Here is a 22,881-nt window from a genome sequence, read left to right as displayed (position 1 = left end):
CACAATGGAAAATTATAAATTTTGCACTAATTTACAAAGAGCCATTCTCTTCACTGAGAAAAATGCTTTATGAGGGACTGGATAGTCATGTCATTTGCATGAGTTAACATCCAGGTGCAGTCAAATATACCTTGCAGTGAAAAATTTATCTTCCTGGGAGATGCAAAATTAAGATATTCATTGCTACTGTAGCTATCAACTAACTATACACACAGAGTGGGACAGTAATATGATGGTGATTTTTGTATTTCTGTACCAGTTATTTTCACAAATATTTCACTTGTTTTCTTGGAATTAAACAGGCTTGTTTTCTTTTTTTCCTTTTACTTAACCTACTCTCCCTAAAAAAAAATTCATGCAGCCAAGTAAAAATTATAAAACCAATAAAAACACTCAAAATATTTTGCAAAGTAAAATGTTCAAATAAAAAGAAGAAATACCAAGGAGACACAGCTACTATTAATTTAGGAATCAGGCCTGGGTTTTTTTCCACAGTCTGTTTTTCGTGGTTTGGTCCATTGGCTGTTGTTTGGTTTGTTTCCTGGTTGGTTTTTTTTTTTGTTTGTTTGTTTTAAATCTCACAGCTTTGGAATAACCTAGCAAGTGAAGTCACATTTATTCCATCTCTTAGTATTTTTCATATCCTTACTCCAACAGAACTCACTGTCCTTGACCCAGAGGTAACTGGTAGCTGTCACAGACATCTTTCATGAAAAATCCTTTCTTAGGATTTTTCCTTGTGAGAAGCTGCAGTTTCAGCAACCAAAAGTAAACAATGGTTATCTGCTGCTGTGGAATGCAACAGGTAGACCTGTGATTGGTCTCCTGGGGATGTTTGGATTTACTGACCACTCATGGCAGAGCTGGCTCTTGCTCTGAGACACAGATCTTTGTTATTCATTCTTTTCTATTCTTAGCTTCGCTAGCTTCTGAAGAAACCTTTTCCTTTCTATTTCTTTTTAGGATAGTCTTAATGTAACATATATCATAAAATAATAAATCAAGCCTTCTGATCATGGAGTCAACATTCTCGTCTCTTCTTCATCCTGAAAACCCTTGTGACCACGGTCACAGGTAGCCTTTTATGACAAGTGGCATACAAAAGGTCTACCAGAGAATCCAATGGTCCTTTCCAGTTCTAAAAAGTTCTCAAGCTTTTTTTTCCCATTGAAACCTGTGGGCAGATACAAGCCAGGCACTTGTTTGATATCCACACACACACAAGCAAATGCTCTGTTCTCCTTTGGTCTGAGATCCCAACATCTCTTTTACTTCAACACACAGTGCTTGGACACAGCACTGCCACTTTACCACCAGCACTCTACTAAAACACAAGTACAGAAGACAGCAAAATAGCCTGGTTTTGGTCCAGAAATAGTGTCAGCAAAATAATTTCCAACAGTGAGTCTCAGAGGAAAAAAAAAGCTAAAATAGAAGTTTCTCAACAGGCAATATTACATAGTGTTTGAAATTTGATGTATGGCTATTCCCTATAAATACCTATGGAGCAGTAATAGGCTAATTGGCTTTTGTAACTCTACTGGGCAAACCCTGTATGTAGCAACAGAGTATAAAAATGGAACTCGGGTCTTAAATGAAACCCTAATTCATGTTAGGATCTGCTAAACCCTTAAATATGAGAAGAGCTTGCAATAAATCTATGCAAAAATGTTCTCTCTCTGCCTTTGAAATATGCAGAATGAATGAAAATTGAAATTTCTTTTATTTGCCAAACAATTCTAAGCTTAAACAAAGCCCTTGACAGATTCTGCACTGTTTGGTCTATTTTTGGAAAATAGATACTGTTTGCCATCACAAGACAGAGGCAGAAAAACCAATGATAAGTTTGTTCACCACCTATTAAAATATGCAACAACGATCAAAGTAACTGATCATGGAAATGTTTTTATTTACCATTAGGAATATTGGCTTTTCTTTCTTTACAACAACAACCAGGCTCACAAACAATTTAGTTTTGGCAGTTTCATGTACTAGCTCCAAAATGGAGAGTTCCATTAAACAAACTGAAATGCATATTAGAGAGACAACAAAGCATCCTAAAACCTTTTTAACAGACACCCTGCTGCACAGAATTTTAAAAAAAATAAATATTGAAAAACAAGAAATATCTTTGAACTCCTCTGGTTAATAGACCTTACAGGCCTCCTACTGAGCTGCAATAAATATGCCTCAAGAAATCAGTGTATCACTTCATACCATTTAATAATGCCACAATTGCTTTTGTTATGCAGACTGTATAGATGGGTGAATGCTACCCAAGAGCAAAACCATGCATTCACAGTGCTTTTCTTTCTTGTGTGAGTCAGCATAGCATCCCTGATTCGGTCCTATTCTCTTCCACCTGTAGGTCCTTCCAGTAGACAGCTGAGTCCACTTGAAGCATCCAGATAGAATAGTTTGGCATCCACTTTCCCAAGTGAAGTTATTAAAACGAACTACTGTGATTCATGAACCATGGCTGAGTGGTTGACTATTCCTTTCACTTTAGGTTCAAGATTTTTATTCATGTATCTGTATCTCTTTGAAATAAAAACCTCACAAAGACACCAACACGCTGAGATTCAATGTCTCATCTTATCAGTGCCTAATACTGGCAATGAAAAATCTGACATCCACAAACCCCCACTCTAAATCTGTCTGATCTGACAGTTTCATTTGCACAAATAAGCTTTGTTGGTTACTTCTCAATGGAATATTTTATTCTTCATTTTGTGTCTGGGCACAGTAAAGGAAGAAGGACATTTTACTTTCCTATTTTTATTTGTTATTAATATTCTGTTATAAGATCTGGTCATATCACCTTACTAAACTACTGTTTTCAGGAATTCACTATACTTCTGCATCCCTTCTGTTCTCAGAACCTGGAAAGCACTATGAATAGCTTGACAGCTTGTCTATAGAGACAGTTCTCTGTCACTGATGATGATTTGGGTTTGTTTAAAAGATAAACAAATTTTCCCACTGTGATCAGATCCACTGAAAATAATCCACTTTTTTTTTGTAAACTTTAGAACTGGTTCCATATAAAAACAAGTTAACCTATGCATAACTTCATAGACTGAGAACTAACTTACCTTAGAGTTAGGCATTTTACAACATCAAAAACACATCCTTAACATGTGCCTGGGAGCAAACAATATCTGAAGTCCCATCACGACTGTGTCTTATGTTCATTTATTAATTTTTCTTTCTGCATTATCTTTAATGATTGCACACACTTCCTCTAGACTAGGAATGGGGAATACAAAGGATATCCTGAGCTATGAGGACGGTAAATTTTTTGCAAAAGGTACCTTCTCTCAGACACAAGGAAAAAAATTGTCCTGAGTCTGTACTGTGATGATTAGTTTAACAGTGTAGGTGTTAACAAGGCACATTAATTAGGCATCTCAGAAAAACTTTGTGATTTAACTTTAACCAGAGCCAACATGAACAGAAGTTACAGGCATAGATTTTTATTCATAAAAATGCAAAAAATATTCCTTTTTCTTTTTTTTTTTCTACATGATGAGAGAAGGCAAAGTATTTCAAAAGAAAAAGATACAGCTTTGATAACAAGATCAAATTGCTTTCACCATGTCACATATGTCCTTAAAGAATAAAGACAAAAATGACAACATTTTATATTCATTTGCAGGAAAAACTCTGCTGAAATGTGACTAATGAAAATACTTAAACTATTGTGCATACTGCCACACTTTCAGCAGGAAAATTGCATTACTGCCTCTCCCAGCTGAAATGCCTGACAGGTTTGTGCCAACAATGCTTACTTTACAGGCTACTGTATTTTCCTCTGAACAACGTCCCCCATAGGGAATCATCATACAAGATAAAACTAACTCCTGAATTTCAATGTTTCAGGTAACAGAAGGATTACAAATTTCTCTTGACAACCAGTTTTGTAAGCTCTTGACCTTGTTAGTTCCCAGCTTCTCCTTCAATTCCTGCCTAATTTATAAAAATATAGATAGCCTCTCCAATCTTTCCAGCTTCTTTAACTGAACTACTTCCCATCCTCTTAACTTTCAGATCTCCTAGTCAAAACTTGCTCCTGAACTTTTTTCCTTCCCAGTGTTTCATCTCTTCCTTTTCCACAGCACCTGCAGTGAACTCCATCCTATCCTAAATCACAATTTTCATACATTTAACTCTTCCTTTCTTCATCAGCACTTCACAACCCCACCCATTTTCTAAAGGCAACACAGCCCAGTCTCCAGCAAGTCCTGCCCTTTATCCTCCTTGCTTCTCTCTGGATCAGGTTCTCATTTTTCCTACTGCACTTCCTCCACTCCAGTAAGGAGACAGATTTCAAAACCTAGCAAACTTAGAAAGATGAAAGTCTTCCAGGATAACTGTCTGCCAAGTCTACAGATTTATAAAGGCAACTTCATTTAGCTAAGTGTTCCCTCCCACTGTTTACTCCTGTTGCTTCACATATCACAAGTTTCACAATGCTTATTTTGGGATAGTTTCTTCAAAATATATTCCCAACACTTACAATCTAATCATTTTGGTTAGAGTGACTAAGTCAAAACTGATGGGTTTTACTTTTATCAACTAAAAGATGCCAAAAAAAGATGACAAGAGACTTCTGATTTTTGGAGCAGTCAAAACTAACCTAATTTCCTTAGATATACTAAAAAAAAAAGTTATTCAGTGAAGAATCTTGTTGGAGTCATTTTTAGGAGACAAATTCTGATACACTGCTGCCTGTTCCACAGCATCAGACCTAACAGGGTGCATTTGTGGGAGTAACCTAAAACACATATGAATAAAAAACAATTAAGTAAGAAAAACTGAAGCCCTTCTTCCTATCCAAGATAGTTGCCTGAGCAACAGAAACAGACCTCAGTGAACAACTTTCTATTAGCTCTCAATTGATTAAAATCCCCACCTTGTTGCAGATGTTCAAGATCCCAAAGCAGGCTGTTACTAAACATCTTAATTTCTCTCCTTGGGTATCAAACAAGGCATTTGGTGTCGTGCAACTAATTGCTCCACCTATTCCTAACAACTACTTCTCAAGTACCAACGTTCCTCTGATTGCAAATCAGCTCCAAATCATAACAGCTATCCAGACTGTAAATGCAAACATAAACCTTACATTTATACAAGACTAGTACTCTTCAATGTCCAAAAAGCCTCTCATAGAACAAAATCATGGAGTATTTGTTACTTTATCAAGAATTCAAATACAAAACACATATTAAAAGTGTAATACTTTTGGAAAGTTTATGCTGTTTGGGGGGATTGTGTGCAGTTTGTTCACGAAAACATCTACACAGCGAGTTAAAAAAATTTTACAAGATAGATACTAAGTTATTCACCAGGTCTATGTTATTTAATTTTATTTTATTAGTTTTAGTGAATGAATGCTATGAACACAGAAAATTATCTCAGCGGCAACAAAATGTGTCTTAGCATTTCATTCCTTTCCTGAATGATATACTGTTGCCTACTCCTTCATTAAATGGTGAATGAACCTAGATAAACATTCCCAAACCTGATTTCCCGGTACCAAATCACAAAGCACGATCCTGAGCCTTTCATGGCCTAGCATGCAATTGACTTTAAAACAGAAAAATCTCTTGTTCTAAATGGCAAGCTTCAGGGTCCACAGCTAGTTTTCCAGCCCCTGCCAAATCCTTAATCCAGGGTTCATCTAGTATTACCTCCAGCAACACACTGGCAAGACAAGAAGGACTGCAAATATAAATGACCTAACAAGTGACCCAACAGAATTTCCATTTCTCACCCCATTACCTTCTTTTATTAATCAAAGGGGATCAAAGGCCTGGAAGAAGCACCCTACCCTGAATTGCTGTAGCCTGGGGAAAAAAATACTGTATTTATTCTGAGTTTATTCTCACTGAGCAAAAGAATACAAACAGGCAGCTTATAGTAAGGCATTCCAGAACTCGCACTACAGAACCATTTGTGGACACACTGTTTGAGGGACCCACACAGCAGGAAATGATGTGCATAAGAAAGGACAAGGGCAAAATTAGTCACTTCAGGGCAATTTTCTGTTTTTTTTTTCCCATAAAAAATTAATGAGTGCAAACCACCAATGAATCATCTGACCTACAGGATGATAAACCCAAGACACTGATTTCTACTCATTAGTCATAAATTTCAAGTTCAGTGAATTAGCTGTCCATTAACTGCCTCCCTTAGAAAAGTCCTCTAAAAATTTTGGTTTCCTTATTGTATGTATTACTTGCATACGCTAACTCAAGATGACATATACCACAGCTGCAAAAATTCTGCCTGTGCTAAGGGCATCTCCCAAGATTAGAGACATGACTGTAATCTTCTAGGGCATAGCAGACATTCAATTAAAGTAATTTACCTTCTTTTTCTGGGGAAGTACTTTCTTTTACCAATACTGGATAGAAAACTCTTTCCATTTAAGTATTACTCATTGCATGAAGGCCCCTCCTTTATTTAAAAATCAATACAATACAGACATTAGATCAGCCACACTAGCTCAGATAACCCTCTAACCTGTCTCCAGCAATGATAACTTCCATGTTCCCCTGACCTCTGTCCTTCTGCAAGGAAGCAATCCCAGTATGCAAGCGAAGTACATCAGGTGCTTCCACTTCTCCCGATTCTTTCAGAAACTCCTGTTAGAGTCCCAATGGCCTCCCCACCTTCTCACACTTCTACTTCCCACCTGCCATCACTGGATATCACAGGAACTCCCCATAAACCACCTCCCTTCTCTGGCACACCTGCTCCAGGAAGTAGGATGGGGAAATATAAGAGACTGTGTGTACACACAAGGATGATCTCAGTTCCTGTGACTTTACAATTTCTGCCCAACACAGCATATTTGCAGGCAGAATGACTAGGCAGAGCCCACAGGCACAGCAAACAAGTTGGGAGCACAATGGGAGAGTCAAGGGAGCTGTGTTTAGCACTCCCTTTGGCTCCCCATCCTTCAGTACTGGACTCATCTCTTCCCAGTATCAAAGGCCTTTGAGTATCTGACACACAAGGGTGGTCATGGGTGTCATAAAGACAGAGCCAGACTCCTCCTGGTGCTGCCCAGGGAATAGAGAAGTGCAAACTGAAATACAAGAAACCCAAGAAAAGTTTTGTTCTTTTTTTAAACCATAAATCTGGATAAACACCTGGACAGGCTGCCAAGTGAGGCTCTGGAGTCCCTACCCTCAGAAACACCAAATCCAACTACACACATCCCTGGGTGTAGGGATGCCATCCCTGACGCCGATTTGAGCAGAGGTGTTGGACCAGATCATTCCCAAAGGTGCCTTCATGCATCAGCAACTGTTTCTCTCCTAATATTGATTAACATACTGTGAGAGCTGGCAGGGAGCATTCATGAGATTTTTCACAGGATTATTGCATCCTTGGTAAATCCCTGACCTCTCTCACAGGTCCACAGCATGACAGGCACTGAGCAGAAGGTAAGTATCTTCACCACAAATGAGTAACTGCTTTGGTGGTGGCACTACAGGTGGTGACAAAGATTTTAGTAGCCCACATGCACAAACAGACCGAGTGGTTTTACTTCAAGAAGACTGCCTAACAACCTTGCTGCAGCACTTACCTATATTCAGAACATGGAAAATATGGTAATGAACAGTAAAGTAAAATGTAAAAGTCATCATAAAATAGAAAAATAACCAAGCTGATTTTGCTTGACAAATGTATCTATCTATTTAAACAATATTTATGACTAGGATGTATTTTAACATATTACCAGATACTTCTGTGCAGAAGATAATCTTTCCCTTAACATGGAAAAAGAAATCCGTAAAGATAATATCAACTCTAAATGATGAGCAGCTTCAGAACAAGCTACCTCTTACATTAACTGGCAAAAATATTTGGGGATGTAGTAAGACTAGCAGAGAAGTGTATTTTGTTAGAAAAATCCATCAACTGGCTGTAGTTTCTATTTTGAGTCTCAAGAAATAGCTATGTTTTTTCTGAAAAATATTAAAACAGAAAACTAAACACAATGCATTACAGGGGACACCTACCTATAGTTTAAGAAGTTCAGTGTCCTGTAAATTAGTTCAAACAACACTTAGAGTAAGTACTCCTATAAGTCTTCAGAAAAAATATTAGATACCCAATTTGTTCTGGGTTTGGATGGGAGAGAATTAGTTTTTCTTCATATCCACTTGCTTTTATGGTGCTGTGTTGTGGATTTGTGACCAAATTAGCGTTATCAACACAGCAAGATATGATTTAGCTATTGCTGAGCAGGGCTTGCACAGTTGTCAAGGCCTTTTCTACTCCTCACACTGCCCTGCCACTGAAGAGGCTGGGAGTGAGGTATAATTTGGAGGGGGCACAGTTGGTAACTAACCCTAACCCTAACCCCACCTGACCAAAGGGATCCAGCCATATAATTCTGGGCTCAGCAGTTCAAGCTGGGAAGGAAGAAGGAAGGGGCAATGTTTGCACTCATGGCATTTATCCTTTGAAGTAGCCATGAGGTGCAGAGCCCTGCTTCCCAGGGATGGATGGATGGATACCTGTCCACCCCTGGGAATCACTGAATGAACTCCTTTGTGTTTGCAGCTTTTCCCTTCCCTTTTAAACTGCCCTTACCTCAGCCTGCAAGTTTTCTCACTTTTACCCTTCCACTTCTCCTCCTCATGCTGCCAGAGTGAGTAAGCTGGTGGCTGAGAGGTGCAGTTCACCCACTGCAGTTAACCCATAAAACCACAAAAAGAACTAATTCTGTTCTATTTTTGCATCCACCCATTGCCATGATGATTCTGGGATTTAAAATTGCTAATAGCTCTACCTTCTACCTGTATAAATATAACTCAATTCAATTTAAATAATTACTCCAGTGTTAGATTAACAGTTTACCCTTTTCTGGGCTGTGATTATGCCATTAAAGAAGAGCATAGAATATCACAGCATAAGCATTAAGTCACATCTAAATTAATTTCTGTTAGGTACTTGATCTCAAGAATTAATTCAAAGTGTTGAACAACCGCAATCTGATTTTCACAAGCCCTTCATTTGTTAAGAAACACACATTACACTACAGACATTAATTTCCCATGGGGTAGTTACCCAAAAAGCTCCTAGTTGAGTTGACCTAAAAATCACAGCCAAAATGCTTAAATCCCTATCTGCCATTTCCATTTTTTTTTATCCTATTAGTATATGAAAGGCACTTTCTCCACGCTAAATTAGAAATATAACGCTCAAATTACTAAGTACCTATAGTCAGCAGTTTACTTCTATCTGGATGACACTGTTCAACCAAAGTAGCCCCTACAGTTCTTGCTTTAAGTGGTTTCCACAGTTTCTTTTCAGAAAGGAGCAAAATGCCACATTCATTGCAAAAGGGGAAATTTTGTTACTTTAGTATCAATCTAGTGATAAATTAAAGCTGTCAAGTCCACTTCTCATGAAGGGTGAACCGCCGCCTTACAGGGTTTGCTTGAACAGCTCAGTAACTATCCATGTTCCTAAATATTCTCCCTCGAGAAGCCCAGCATAGCAGAGATGAATTTGAATTAAGCAGAAATACCATAATTCAGTGACAGAAAAAGAATAGCACATCTATTTTCATTATGACAAAGCTTTTATGAACACCACAGACACCAGAGATAATGGAGCCTTATAGCAAGTTAAAAGCAGGTTGTAGCTATTCTGAGCACACATAACATTGCTAGTTGTAAAGAAGGTTGTGCAGAAGACAATAAAGAATTGTGTGCATCTTGCTTACCTAGTTCACATTTTTGTAACAGCCTTGGCATATCTGAAAAGGCTGTTTTGTTTGAGGGTTTTTTTCAACCTCAACTGAAGTCCTGAGCATCCCAAATCCTCCCTCTAACATTTAATTCACTGCCTTTCCAGGGCAGGCTGCTAAGGCATTAATAATTAGTGCTAGTCTGTAGAAGAAGAGCATACCCCACAAGGTTTTCTCAGGTCTTTACAGGTTATATTTATGGGTGACAAAAACAGCCACATTCAACTTCACTTTCAAATCCACTCATTGGTCACCCTCTGAAACTCATTCAACTCCAGGATTTTCAATAGCAGCTTCCACCTCATGCATTAGCCACACCTTGCATAAAAATCACAGCTTCCAGAAAGTCAAGGTTAAAGTAACCTCAAGCAAATATGAAAGTTAGTTCAATTCTCTCTAGACTAGCAGCCAACCTAGTCTGATTCATACTCTCTGCTTAATCACACATCAGCAAAATATCATACAACTCAGCATAAGCAAGGGGAACATGAAAAACATCTTAGCTCTTATTCATGTACATTCACTGAAGTCCATGGGGGCACAGCATCCTGCTGTTTTTCTGTCATGATGTAGCAACTGGATTAAAACTGGTGCTTGGTAATAAATCAGGGTGTGCAGGTAACATGAAAAACAAAGTTATCTGTGAGAAGCAATAAGCACACTTTCATGAGCTACAGATTTGGGTATGGCCTGATAAGGTACAATACCAAATACAGGAAGAGATCTGAATACAGTGGTTTGGATAGCAGCTCCATCATTCTAAGTACCATCTCTGAAGTATGCTAGAAGCCTTACTATTAACTACTAAGCCACCCCAAATCACTTGGATAACACAACTGAGGTGGAGTTACACACACACAATATCCAGGATCATAATTTAGACCCCAGTTGCTAATCGGATAATTACCACAGATGTTCTGGCCATAACACAGTTTCATTAGCAACCTCTGCTTTGGCCTTCTGCTCCCTCCAGACACACTAGGAGTCTCAAATATTTCCAGTTAATCTCTCTTTTGCAAGCATATTTCTGTGTCAATCACTTACTTTCATTCTATATTCCCAAAATGTCAGATGGCTCCCTCTATACTAAATTAGAAAATTATTAATTTTTTTAATTTAATGTTTAACTAACATACTCAACTAATTCCATTATCAAATTGAATTCCTGCCCATGAAATACTGCCCCGTATTCTGACAGTGCGTTTTCCATTCATTGTTCCTAATTTATGTTGTAGGTACATTTACATTACTGAGATTCTCAGTATTTGGAGCATCCCCCCACTTAACAAGCATGGGACAAGCGTGAGAACAGGGGGATTTTGGGTCAGCATCAGCAATGGATGGATAAGCAAAAAAAAAGCTCAGTAAAAACCTTAGTTATATAGTACCAGCATGCATCTTGAAAAATTATCTTTAGGCAAGGCAAAAAATTAAACTGAAAATTTAGAAAGGAAATGAAGCAAATTTTGAGGTAACTGCAGTTACCCAAGTGCATGACAGGCAGCATGGGAGAAAACACAAATACAATTATTTAACAGCTTGGCAACAGGGCCACTGTTAAAGCTCAGAGGAAAAAGGCAGGGATGTCCTTAGGCCTCAAAGGTCCTTGGTTTTATACCTAATATATAGGAACCACTGGAAAGATGCAAAGCAAGAAATGGCACAGCCAAAGCAACAATGCAGAAAAATAAGTTGTGCTGCTCTAATTGGGCTGGCACAAGTCGGCAAGGTTGCTTTGCTCCAGGCAAAGGAAGCTGATGATGCAGCACTGAAGGCAAGCACAAAAGTTTTTACCTGCAAAGGTGAAAAGTTGAAGCTGAATTTAAGAAGCAAGAAACAGGCAACATTTAGAGATGATTCAAGTATGAGAAATTGAAAACTGTGCTGAAGAGTGCCCAGAGAAACACAGTCCTGCAGTGTTCACCCACTGAGACAAGAAGTTGAGAAATAAGGGATTTTTAGTTAAGTAGTACAGATGCTGATAGACAGGCATGGGAAAGGGAGCAATTGTAAAGACAAGAACTATTTTGTGTTAAGAACAGCAGAGAGGCAGAAAGGCAGATCTGCAAGGGCCAAATGCAAGCAGTCTTGATCCACTGCACATATGCAGAGTGAAAACACATGTATGCATACAGCACAGTGTGGCTCATGTCTTGAAGTTGGCAGTGTGATCTAGGTGCTCCCACCATTCTCTCAAGTTTTTCTTTGAATTTACAGTAACTGCCATTCATATCATCCCTCATGACTACCCAGTTTTAATGACTTTAATTTGCTAGCATTTAAAAAGCTCTGTAATACATTAAAAATTTAATATTTTATCTCTGTACTGATAAATGTGATATTCAAGATATCACCTTTCCATATTAGCCACCACTATGACAAGTAACAGATAGTTCTGTTGCTCACACACATCTCACTTTCTCCTAGTTCCAAGTTCTGTTACATATGAAGTTTTTGTTTTCCCTGCTGTTCTGTCTCCTAAGCCTCTTCAAGAACTTGCTTAGAGTGATTTGGTAGTGTGATCTTATTTTTTTTAAAGTGGTATATCTAATTCTCATTGTGCCAAATATCCAGGTTGATATTCTTTCCATTGGTCTTGCAGGACTGCATTATTTCAGACCATTTAGTCTTTTGCCTGTACTAATTCACATTTTTCTTTCCTTTTGTCTCTCTTACACATTAGAAAAGAACCACCACCTAGGTAGCAACAGCAGGCAAAGTATAATTTCTACCAACCTTCTGAGGCAAAGTTAACTAGCCTGTATGTTATGTCAAATGATTTAAATTTGCTAACTCATGAGTTCATTGTTAAAGCATTAGAATGACCAGTGTTTATAGAGCAATATCCATCTCTTTAAATTGCATCACTATCAATACTTCTCATTTGGAAAGGGTCTACTATACTGCACAGACTAATAACATGAAACTGCTCAAACACCCATCCTGAATTGCAGTGATCACTGTCCAAAACCATTCCTGGTGAAATGGTGCCCTCTTGTAGCAGGAATCAGCCACTGCAAAAACAGCAGCTTTGTAAACACACAACTGGCAATCCAATCCATCTCAAGCATTTCTTTCACATCATTATTTACAATACTATGAAATAGGCACGCTTGCAGAGTTATTTTGAAAGATTTTTTTCTTCCCTAAATTTCATTTACAAACAGCACTGGTCTTAGCCAGAATATAAATTACTTTCAGCACCTCACAAGTTAGTTAAGCCCACTCATAGGGGAAACAGTGGTCTTGTTAGTAGGTTTGATACATATTCCCAGTATTTAGGACATCAGTCTATCCAAGCTTTTACCCTTCATCTTCGAAACAAGAACTGACAATTATGCAAGAATACTCTGCTGACCAAGATGTTTAGGATCAAGAACAATTTCTCAGATGCTGTTTCTTTTTTACTTCCTATCTCCTGTGAAAAATCTTACACACCCTTCACAGCAAGACTTTCTGACTCCTCTATCCCAGTCTCACAGCAGAAGCAGCTCTCACTGCCTGCCAACAAGAAAAAGAATACAAACAGGGGCAAAGATACAGGTACACAGTTTCTTCAGCTTAAGAAGACATCTGGGTGATGCCAGAAAACTGCATCCACAGGCACAGCTGCTTGCTCAGTGCCTCAGGGCAGAACTGCACAGCAACGCTGCCCTTGCCACAGGGGCCTCTGCTCTCCCCCAGGCATTTGCCATCCCTTAAATGTCTGTGGTCCGTTTTCCTCCAGAACTGAACAAAATGAATACAGGTGGCCGTGTGACTCATGTTGTTCTAGCCACATAAAAAGGAGAAGGCTTTTTAGAATACTTTGTGTAGTAACACCAATTCTTTACCTAGTATTTATTCTTCATTAGCATCACTCATTGGTAGCCATCTGCTACCGTGGTGTTAAACACAAATTGATTGTGACAAGTATTTTGAAGAGGTATTTTTCCTGTTCAAATATGTATTAATATAAACATTCCATTTCTTTTTTTTTTTCTTTTCTGCTTCCAGAAAATTCAGTGTTTTTCTTTTGTCTTCTTGTTTTTTGTGGAGTGGAGAGGGTGCAGAGGGTGTTTTCAGGTTTGGTTTTATTTGATTCACTTCCTAAAACTCACTTTTTACTAAAAAAGCTCTATTTTCTTAAGATAGGAAGATAATATCCATATGTATTGGGAGGAAAGCAAGAATAATTTTATCTTCCCTCATGAGCACGCTCTCTAATCTTGTTTTAGAAGTCCTTGGTCTGTGACTGTAATACCAATAAGCATAAGCAAATCAAGTTAATCTGTGGACAAACTTGCTAATAGCAGTGGGGGGAAAAAACTCATAGATTTCATAAACAAAACACAAAGAAGGGGTCAGATTACCACCTAATCCCACATTTTCCCCACTTCCTGCTGTTCCTGGATTGTCACCTTCCTACTTCCATCATTAATACTGAGCTAAACAGAAGGAAGTGCAATAGCATCAGTGTAGCCTAGTATTTCAATAAACACACATCTGCCTAACAGCTTGGGTCTAGCAACCCAAAAAAGGTTCACAGACCTGAGCCAGGGTTACCCAGTGTTTTAGGGCATCAACTCCATCTGCATAATGCTTTGCATGTCTACGTGAAAAATATCATCACATTCTTTCTGGCTTTGAAAAATTATATGTTATTCACTGATATTTGCATGCAAACTTCTTGCAATAACAGGAAGCTCCAAGCACAAACAAATCACTAACAGATGTCAACAAGAAACTCTTCCCAGAAAGTATGCAAACCTTTTCACAGCACCACACCCTGCAAAAAACTACTTTTAATATCTGAAGCTGAGCCTGGATCACATTTTGGAAGCCTGAGACAGCTCCTGTCCTCTTTATTATTGTTAGTTGTGAAGTCACTGCTTCTCACCACAGCTACACCAACCAGAGAAAAACAAACTTATGGATGTGGGAATAAAACTCACCATGCTGTTCATTTTAGAAGAGGACGAGCTTGCTCTCTGCTTCCTTAGGCTGTTAAGCTCTTCGGCATTTTCATCCTTTGGTTTTATGATCAGCCGGCTGCCCCCAGCGGTGCCTTCTGAAGAGGACCTCAGGCGTTTCTCAACAAATCTGCCCTCCCGGTAGGGACTGAGGCTGTTGGCAACATCAACTACAAAGACAGAAGCAAACAGCAATTATTACAGAGAACTGCTCTCTACAAATGTTTTCTGTGGTGGGATAGAATGTAAGAAAATAAAGGTAGCGCAGAAGGCAGTCTCACACCTGAGGAGCTGCAGCTGTACTAATTACCAAAGATTAGGCCTGCCCTTAACAGGCCACAGCTGTGTCCAGTAAGAAGATGAGTGCTACAAAAGAGTGGGTTAGTTGGGTAAGGAGAGAGCTGGAGTTTGTTGGTTGTGCTGTGAAGAGAGATAGAGTCAGTGCTGTGAAGAGTTGCCCATGAGAAATCACTGGGAAGGTATGAGAACTTTCGCAATAAGATGACAACAATTTTCTTAATCAGAACACTGCTTTGCTTGAAATAATTACGCTGAAATCACATGAGAAATGTTTTGTCGAAAGCAGACCGTGCTTACCTAGATCAAGGTGTCACCTGGGCCCCCAGTTCATTGCTCAGCCCCAATGACAGGCATGCTCAGCACACCACAGCCCAGTCCAGGGCACCTCATAGAGTCCAGAATGACTCTTTGCTCCATCCTTTTCTTTCTCCCTTCATTATAGGATACTTCCAAATTGCTGAAAGTAAAATCTACCAGAGAAACCATCACTTGCCCAGTGGTGCCAAAACCCAACCTGCCTAGGCCCCCAAAGTCAAGTAGGTCCAGCTCCTGAAGGGCCAGGTGACAATTTTGTTACCTCTGCGTATGACAGGGATGCACATTGGTTTCCCTTTCTGTTCAGCATTCCTAGTTTAGCCTTACACCTGCACCTTCCATCAGCCTGCAGTCAGTGGGCAAAATCCCAGCCCAGTTAAAACAATAACATGTCAGAAAAAAGCAAAAAAAATATAGTTTGACATGTTAGTGCAAATTTAGAGGTGGGGACAGATAAACGAGTAGTAGCGTAATAAATGCCACACATACAGAAAATTTTACCTTCCTCTGCATTTTGCAAGAGAAGAGACATTTTCTCTAAAAGTTCTCAAAAAAATCCGTATCACATAAAAATACATAAAGGTATAATAAGAAACATATGGCACATCAAACCTGCTCATACATTAATGTCACATTCACAATGCTATCTATAATGATATCAGCTATGAGACCAGGTACAGAAGAGAAAATATCTATTACCAAAGAAAATGCACAAAAGTATTTTGTATTCACATCTAGATTTAAATACTGTTTTAGAAAACCAAATGTTCAAACCATTCTGTTTGCAACAGGTATAAGTACTTATAACCATATCTTACTGATTGCCATGAAAGCTTTTCCTGTATTTGACTCATTTCATATGGCAGGATTTTGTCTTATTTTCACTGGTTCCTTTGTACACTTGGGAATTGCTAATTTGAAATACATTCTTCACAACACTAGGAAAAAAAAGGTATTTTGAACAGTACTAAAAGAACAGAACAATTAATCAACAACTTTTATGAAGTGCAGTTATTAGCTCTAGTGTTTCTGTGAACATGAATCCAATTTACAAAAACATCTATATCACAATTTCGACTCCCTTTAGCTGCTTTACTGAAATACAGACTAAATATCAAATTGTCAATGAATGAGTTTGAAATGCAGGGGGTATTTCTAAACATCCTTCCAAGCTGCTCACTTAGTGCTCTGCAGTACACTCTTGCAAGACAGATTCTGAAATAAGAGCTATTTACAGATGTGACAATGTGGCAAGGAAGACTAACTGAGTGTTCAGGACCAGTAATATAGAGAAATGAGAATATTTTTTTCCCCAAAGTGACTGAGGTTCTGAGTGAAAGAGGAGCCCTCTGGTGAAAGGTAATTCAGTGGATTAATTTGACTTTCTATTGCCATTTATGTACAAGATATCCAACTAAGCCTTGCAGTGACTAATAATTCAAAAAGCAAGATTGCTTTTGGTTGCTTATAATCCACATGCCTAGATAAACATCTAAGCAAAATGATGGGTGTGAATTTATATGAGTTTATACTTACCATCATTTATTTTCTAATTCAATCACTACAAATGCTGTCTTGTTAACTCTCAAATTTTGGCTGACCACATACAGCCTCAGGATTAAGCAAGAAAGCACCAGTCATAAGCTGGCTCGAGAGAATCAACTGTCAGAGATAAATGTCTTCTGACAGGTGTCCTTCACTCAAGGGCCTGGTGCCTTATTTATCTGTATCTCTATATTGGGATTTCTAGGCACAGTCTTTCCACTTAATCTTGTTAGCATTTCCAAATTACTCTTCATAAACTAAAGACCCAATGTGAAATTTAGATGGTAATTAACTCCCTCAGTTCCATAGATGACAAAATGAGAATTTGGACACTTATTTCAGATGGAAGCAGAAACAGGATATTTCATACTTTGACAAAATATCCACTTTGAGCTACTCTATAACATCAGTTGAATAGAGAAAGCATGACTCTATCAATTTCTAAACTCAGATGAATATAAACTAAACTTTATTATTTCCCATAATCAGACAAGAACGTTTGTTTCTCTGGTCATGTTTCCATCCCAAATTATGCAACCCCATGGCTCAAGTCCAAAAATAGGCGTGTCTCAAGCAATCATAGCTTCAGCCTCTAACACAAGCTGGGAATCAGTACTTGCATTCTTAATTCATTTTTTTATTAAGCAAAGCAGAGACACGAACAGCACTGATGGGTGTTTGCAAACTCTAAAACACAAACTCAAAGAAATCACAGACTTTGCCTTTAATTCCTACAGTTCTGAAGGAGGACACAATTTGTACTTTCTGTACTTCATACTTAACACTTGCAATTCTAAATAACACTCTATGACAAAACAATCATTATAGAAGAAATAAGGCTAGCCCACCCAAAAACCCACCAAACTCAAAAATGAAAAGACCATGAAACATACCTTTAGAATGGTTTGATTCATAACCCTGTTGTATTTTAAAGGACTGAGGTTCAGAACATGGAACAGTGTTAGACTCCACTACAGGAATTGTGTTTCTCATGTGCTTGGATGGAGTGCTTTCATCTCTGCTGCCACTCAAGCCCCGTGCCTTTGGAGAGAGTGTCACTGGTTCTTCACTACGCTCTAACGTCAAGGTTTCTAAATGTGCATTTTCTGAGTTAATTTTTTCTATGTACCTAGCATCATTGATATGCAGTCCATTGGCTTGCAACAGTACTTTTGTTTGATGAGCAACTGAGGTTTTGAATAAGGTACTGGACTCCATACTGCACGAGCTTGCATGACTCACAGGAGATACACCAGCAGAATGGCCAGCACTTTGCACAGTATCTCTCTCCCTCGCAGGAGCAGCAGCAGGATTAAAGAAGACCTGAGAGGTAGAGACATCGTGGTCAAAATCCTCCGCGAGCAGTGCCCCAGGCCCACTGCTGGGCAGGGCATCAGCCTCTGAAACAGAGTCCTCGGTGAGAGCGATGAAGTCCGAGGGGGTCTGGGCAGCCGTGAGGTCAGCCGAGAGCAGCGGGGACTGCAGGGAGCTGCCCATGCACTCCGTCGTCTCAGCCGAGCACGGAGGAGACGACTTGGCCATCACAGGCTCGCTCTCCACGTAGGATTTAACTTCCAGCAAGCACCTGGGCTGCTGGACAGAGGAAACCGACTGACTCTCTGGAACTGGTTTGGAAAATTTGTAGTGCGATGAAAAAGACTTAGTGAGAAGTTTTCGTGTGGACTGTTTGACAGAGTATCGGCTTCGCTCTTCTGCAAAGCCCGAATCGTCACCCTCATTCTTCCCAGAGCTTATGCAATTGATAAAGACATTCTTATTGGCTGAGGGCTCCTTTCCCTTTTCAAAATCGTCTGTCAAAGACCTTGTGATCTTCTTGCTACGTGAGCTGCCAAAGCCAACTGAATGCCTTCCTCTGCTTTTTATGTGCTCGTCTAAGCTGAGTTTGTGAAAAGTGCTAAGAGAGGACTGGGCACCATTTGAGATGTTAACATTCTGACTCTCTGAGTCAGGCTTCTGCTCACTCCCTTTCTTGTTATGGAAGCTAATGGAAGGAGTGCGGAAAATGCTCCGGCGCTTTCCTGTGCTCCCTGAGCTGGAGTTGGTGCTGGATGGGGAGGAGGTGTGGACACCAATGGCATTGGCAGAAGAAGGCGAGGAAGGAAGGGAGTCGTGTCTCCGGCTAACGCTTCTCCTGAATATTGGCAACCGAGATACAAGAGTCGATCGTCTGGATCCCGAGTCCCCCATCAGGGCACGAAGGGTCCGTGATTCTCCACAGCCAATAAAATAACCTGAGATGACAGAAAACAAAGGGATGGGGGAAAGAAGATAAATTATTCAGCCTCAAAGACCACTCAAACAGATTTGTCAGTCAGCCTAAACACATGAGATGTCAACATCAATTTGTTGCATGCACATTACTGAAGACTTCTAGCATTTAAAAGTGATGTTCAATATCCAGCACTGAAAACTGAACAAACATGTCACTTAAAATATTCTACTGGCAAAAGATACAATTTTATACTGTACAACGGTATTTTATACTGTTACAATGGGTAATGGTATAAAATCTAAATGCCAAGAGATATACAAATATATTATCCAAACGTCCTTGTTTTTAAGTTCTTCTTATAAAGTGTAAGCACTCTTAGAAGACAGTTGATTTTTCATGATCTGAGTAGAACAAGTAATTATTTTCTATTTCTAATTACTCCGATTTTTGCATGAAAGAAAAGGATTTTGATTTTTCAATCTTCACAGAACTTCCAGTTGGATTTAAATTAATCTCTGTGCTTCTGTTAAAGGCTGTATAACTTTGCAGTACAGAAAATGATGGCATTGCTGTCCAGTCAAAATATGCAACACAAAAAATTCTTCCTAAAGAACTTTAAGTTCAAGGAATTTACTGTCAAAATATGGGATCATGTTTTTAGATTTGAACTGCCATGTTTCTTTTAAACACTTTTCTGGAGTCCTCTCACAGCCTTTTTGCTTACAATTAGCTAATTTTTCATGGTGTTTGAAATGAGGGAGAAGTGCTTCCATCCACAGGTACTTGGCCTTTTTTTATAAATACTTAAGTAAAACTTATTTTGATCAGCATTCTAGATATACTAGAAGAATATTAATCTTCATGAAATATATACCAGTTCTATCTCTTTTTTGTTCTCTTTATAATAAACTACCACTGTGAAAGACAGGACTATAGAGAGACAGCAATAAAAACATGTAATATATAATCACAGAAACATGAGAGGCTGTAGGAATTATGCCCCTATGTAACTTCCTGAGCTATTAGTATAAACCCCAAGTCAGCTGTCTAGACAATGTTTGTATGCCAAGTGCAAAAACAAAGTAATTCATCTAATGAGCAATTTAATATGTGTTATGTGGCTCAGCAAGTACCTGTGAGCAATGTCTATATTTAGGCAGTGTATACATACACACAAATATACACAAATGGAAACAGAATATTTAAGTATTGATAAAACTACACATATGTTATATAACTGTGAAAGAAAGGGTAACAAGTTCAAAGACTGTTTCTGACTGGAGATTGAACTGCACTTTTCTGCTGTTAACATTTTTTTTAATGCTAGTACAGTTCCACTCTGAACATGCAGTGCCAACCAGCCACCCTATTCACAAGCATCGGGAATCAATAAGCAATTTTGTAGTTCAGGATGAGAAAAACAGCTTGAGAATAGTCACTAATTACAAGAAGTCACTGGTGATCTCTGATGGCAAGCTAAAGCCTGACCTAGACAACACCCAGGTTCTGTGACTGACAACCCCAACGAATTCAGAAAAAAATAGAAAAACTTTACAAGAAAAAGCTTTACATCCACCAGTGAACTGGAGCACAGCCAGCTGTTCCATTTCACTGACAGGTGTGAAAGTTGGCATTTAGCTGGTGTTATCCCAGCTTGTTCACCTGTCCACAACTCTGCCTACCAGAAATGGGCTTTTGAAAGCCACATTAAACTCTTCATCCCTCCCCTTCAACCTTCTCTGGCTTCTTTAACCACTTCAAGACCGTAACTGTGTTGGGATTTCTTTGCTATGGTGAATCTCTACCTGCAGGCTTACTGGTATGTATGGATAAGCACATATACACAAGATTTTTAGAGACTGTGAGGATTCTTTCCTCTATTTTAAGCAGAGATCATAATTGCTGGGAAAAAAAAAAACCACTTTAGAATGCAGTTTTACAATACAGTAGATAAAAAAAGTACTCTTAAAATACCTTAAACTTCTATAGGCATTTTATGGGTGTATAAAACATTTGCTGCCACTGTTCTCTCTCCTGCCCACAGTTTAAATTGTCATTTAACTGGAGAACAAGCCATCCTAGTTTATAACTAGAAAATTTTCCAAGCTGAGAGCAGAAGGAAGCAAAAAACTGAGCAAAATGCTCAGTTTACAGTCTGTAACTTGCACTGGGAATACAAAGACTGTGTCTAAATAATAAGAGATTATTCCTAAGGACTGACCCTGAATAAGCAGAGCCTTGGCCTTCCACGTGGTCATAAATTTTAACAGAATACATTGCCTCTAACAGCAGATAACAAAACAGCATTTTTTCAGTTGATTCCTCCTTTCCTGTCTCTTGAAGTAAGAACACAAATAAACTGTCAGCATTCCTCTGATTGTCTAAGCAGCAGAAATCCTCACCCATAAAATATGAAGTACAATAGACTCTTCTTTCTAGAGAGAGAGTATTTCTTAAAACATACACCATTGTGCAACTATACCTGTATATATACATGCCCATGTGCATATACTGTTTGAATGTTGTGACTGTTCTAGTAATATTTTTAATATTAATGCTTTAATAGAATTACATATAATTTACATACACACACACTTGGCACTGTTAACCTGCCAAAGTTGAGCATTATGTTAAAATGACAACTTTTCTACTTGCAACAGAAGGAAAAATAACAAGTATTTCAAGATAGCAATACTTTCAGATACAACTGAAGTCTGATCTTCCATTATTTTTTTTTGTTTACAGCAGAGGAGTTATAAACTGCCATATATATCCTGTTATGAGTAACATAGGAGGTATTTCCTTTCAGTCTCCACATTTAACACGAGTCTTTTTACTTGCAACTTTACAGTAGTAACCCTTACAGAGTGAAATTCACTCCAGCTACATCTCTGCAAAACCATTACTTTTATTTATCTAAAATCCTTGTCCCTATGGGCATCATTCTGAAAACCTTCAACAGAGGAAAAAGAAAAGAGCAGAAGAAGACACCTTTGTTTAGGCTCCTTGCTTAGGACAAAATATGCTAGCACATAATGAGAATACTCAAGAAAACAGGCACACTATTCTGTATAGAGGTTTGAATCTTGATCAAATACACAGCCATTACTTTGTAATACTTTCAAATTCCAAAGTTCAGTTTCTACTGAAACTGAAGTGTTTACTCAGTGCTGAACAAGACAGACAATTTTTGCTTTTTATGGAATGGATTTTCGATGCATATTCTTGCAGCTGGCATCACAAGACAGATTTTGCTATAATGACAGAAAATGACAAAGCTGCTTTGAAAACAATTGCAGGCAGAGTAATAGTGTTGCAGAGAATAATATTTCAGAATGTTCTCTTCCTCAAGAGCTAAGCTACAGCTCAGAGTTTCTGAGCTCCTGTGCTCAGACCAATGGAAATGAGAAACCAAGTGTGAGCAAAATATTTCCCCTCTTAACAGAAATTTGAAAAGTTAATCAGATGGAAATAGCTTCCTTTCATGCTGGTCTGCACCAATACATTGCAAAACGCAAAGTAATCTCAAAAATATCTTAATGTCACATATTTAATTGCCAGACAAGACCAAGAAGTCAAGTTTTTTATCCTTTGGCCTTATTCTTTCCCCATGGGAGATCTCTGGAGGAACCATCCAGCTAATCTTGTAATATCAGATCTTTATCTTGCCTACAGAAGTTGTCTGACTATAAAAAACACATAGGGTAAAAATTATACAGGCAGCTCTGTATTGTGTTTGTTACTGTATCTTGTCAAAAGAG

At 38.6% G+C, this 22,881-nt stretch overlaps 1 protein-coding gene across 6 annotated transcripts in view; it reads right to left on the bottom strand.

Annotated features, from left to right (window-relative positions):
• CCSER1 (coiled-coil serine rich protein 1) overlaps nt 1-22,881 on the bottom strand; it is a 613,616-nt gene that overhangs the window by 525,989 nt on the left and 64,746 nt on the right. For all 6 annotated transcript variants that reach the window (XM_077177070.1, XM_054633357.2, XM_077177071.1 and 3 more), the window contains exons 2-3: nt 17,781-19,139; nt 14,710-14,897 (exon numbers count right to left, since the gene is read on the bottom strand). In XM_077177070.1, coding sequence (XP_077033185.1) covers nt 14,710-14,897; nt 17,781-19,095 — 1,503 coding nt within the window. In that variant the 5' untranslated portion in view covers nt 19,096-19,139. The remainder of the gene's footprint in view (nt 1-14,709; nt 14,898-17,780; nt 19,140-22,881) is intronic.

The sequence above is a fragment of the Agelaius phoeniceus genome, chromosome 4, assembly GCF_051311805.1.
Source record: "Agelaius phoeniceus isolate bAgePho1 chromosome 4, bAgePho1.hap1, whole genome shotgun sequence".
Classification (NCBI taxonomy): domain Eukaryota; kingdom Metazoa; phylum Chordata; class Aves; order Passeriformes; family Icteridae; genus Agelaius; species Agelaius phoeniceus.
This window is presented reverse-complemented; position numbering and strand designations above follow the sequence as displayed.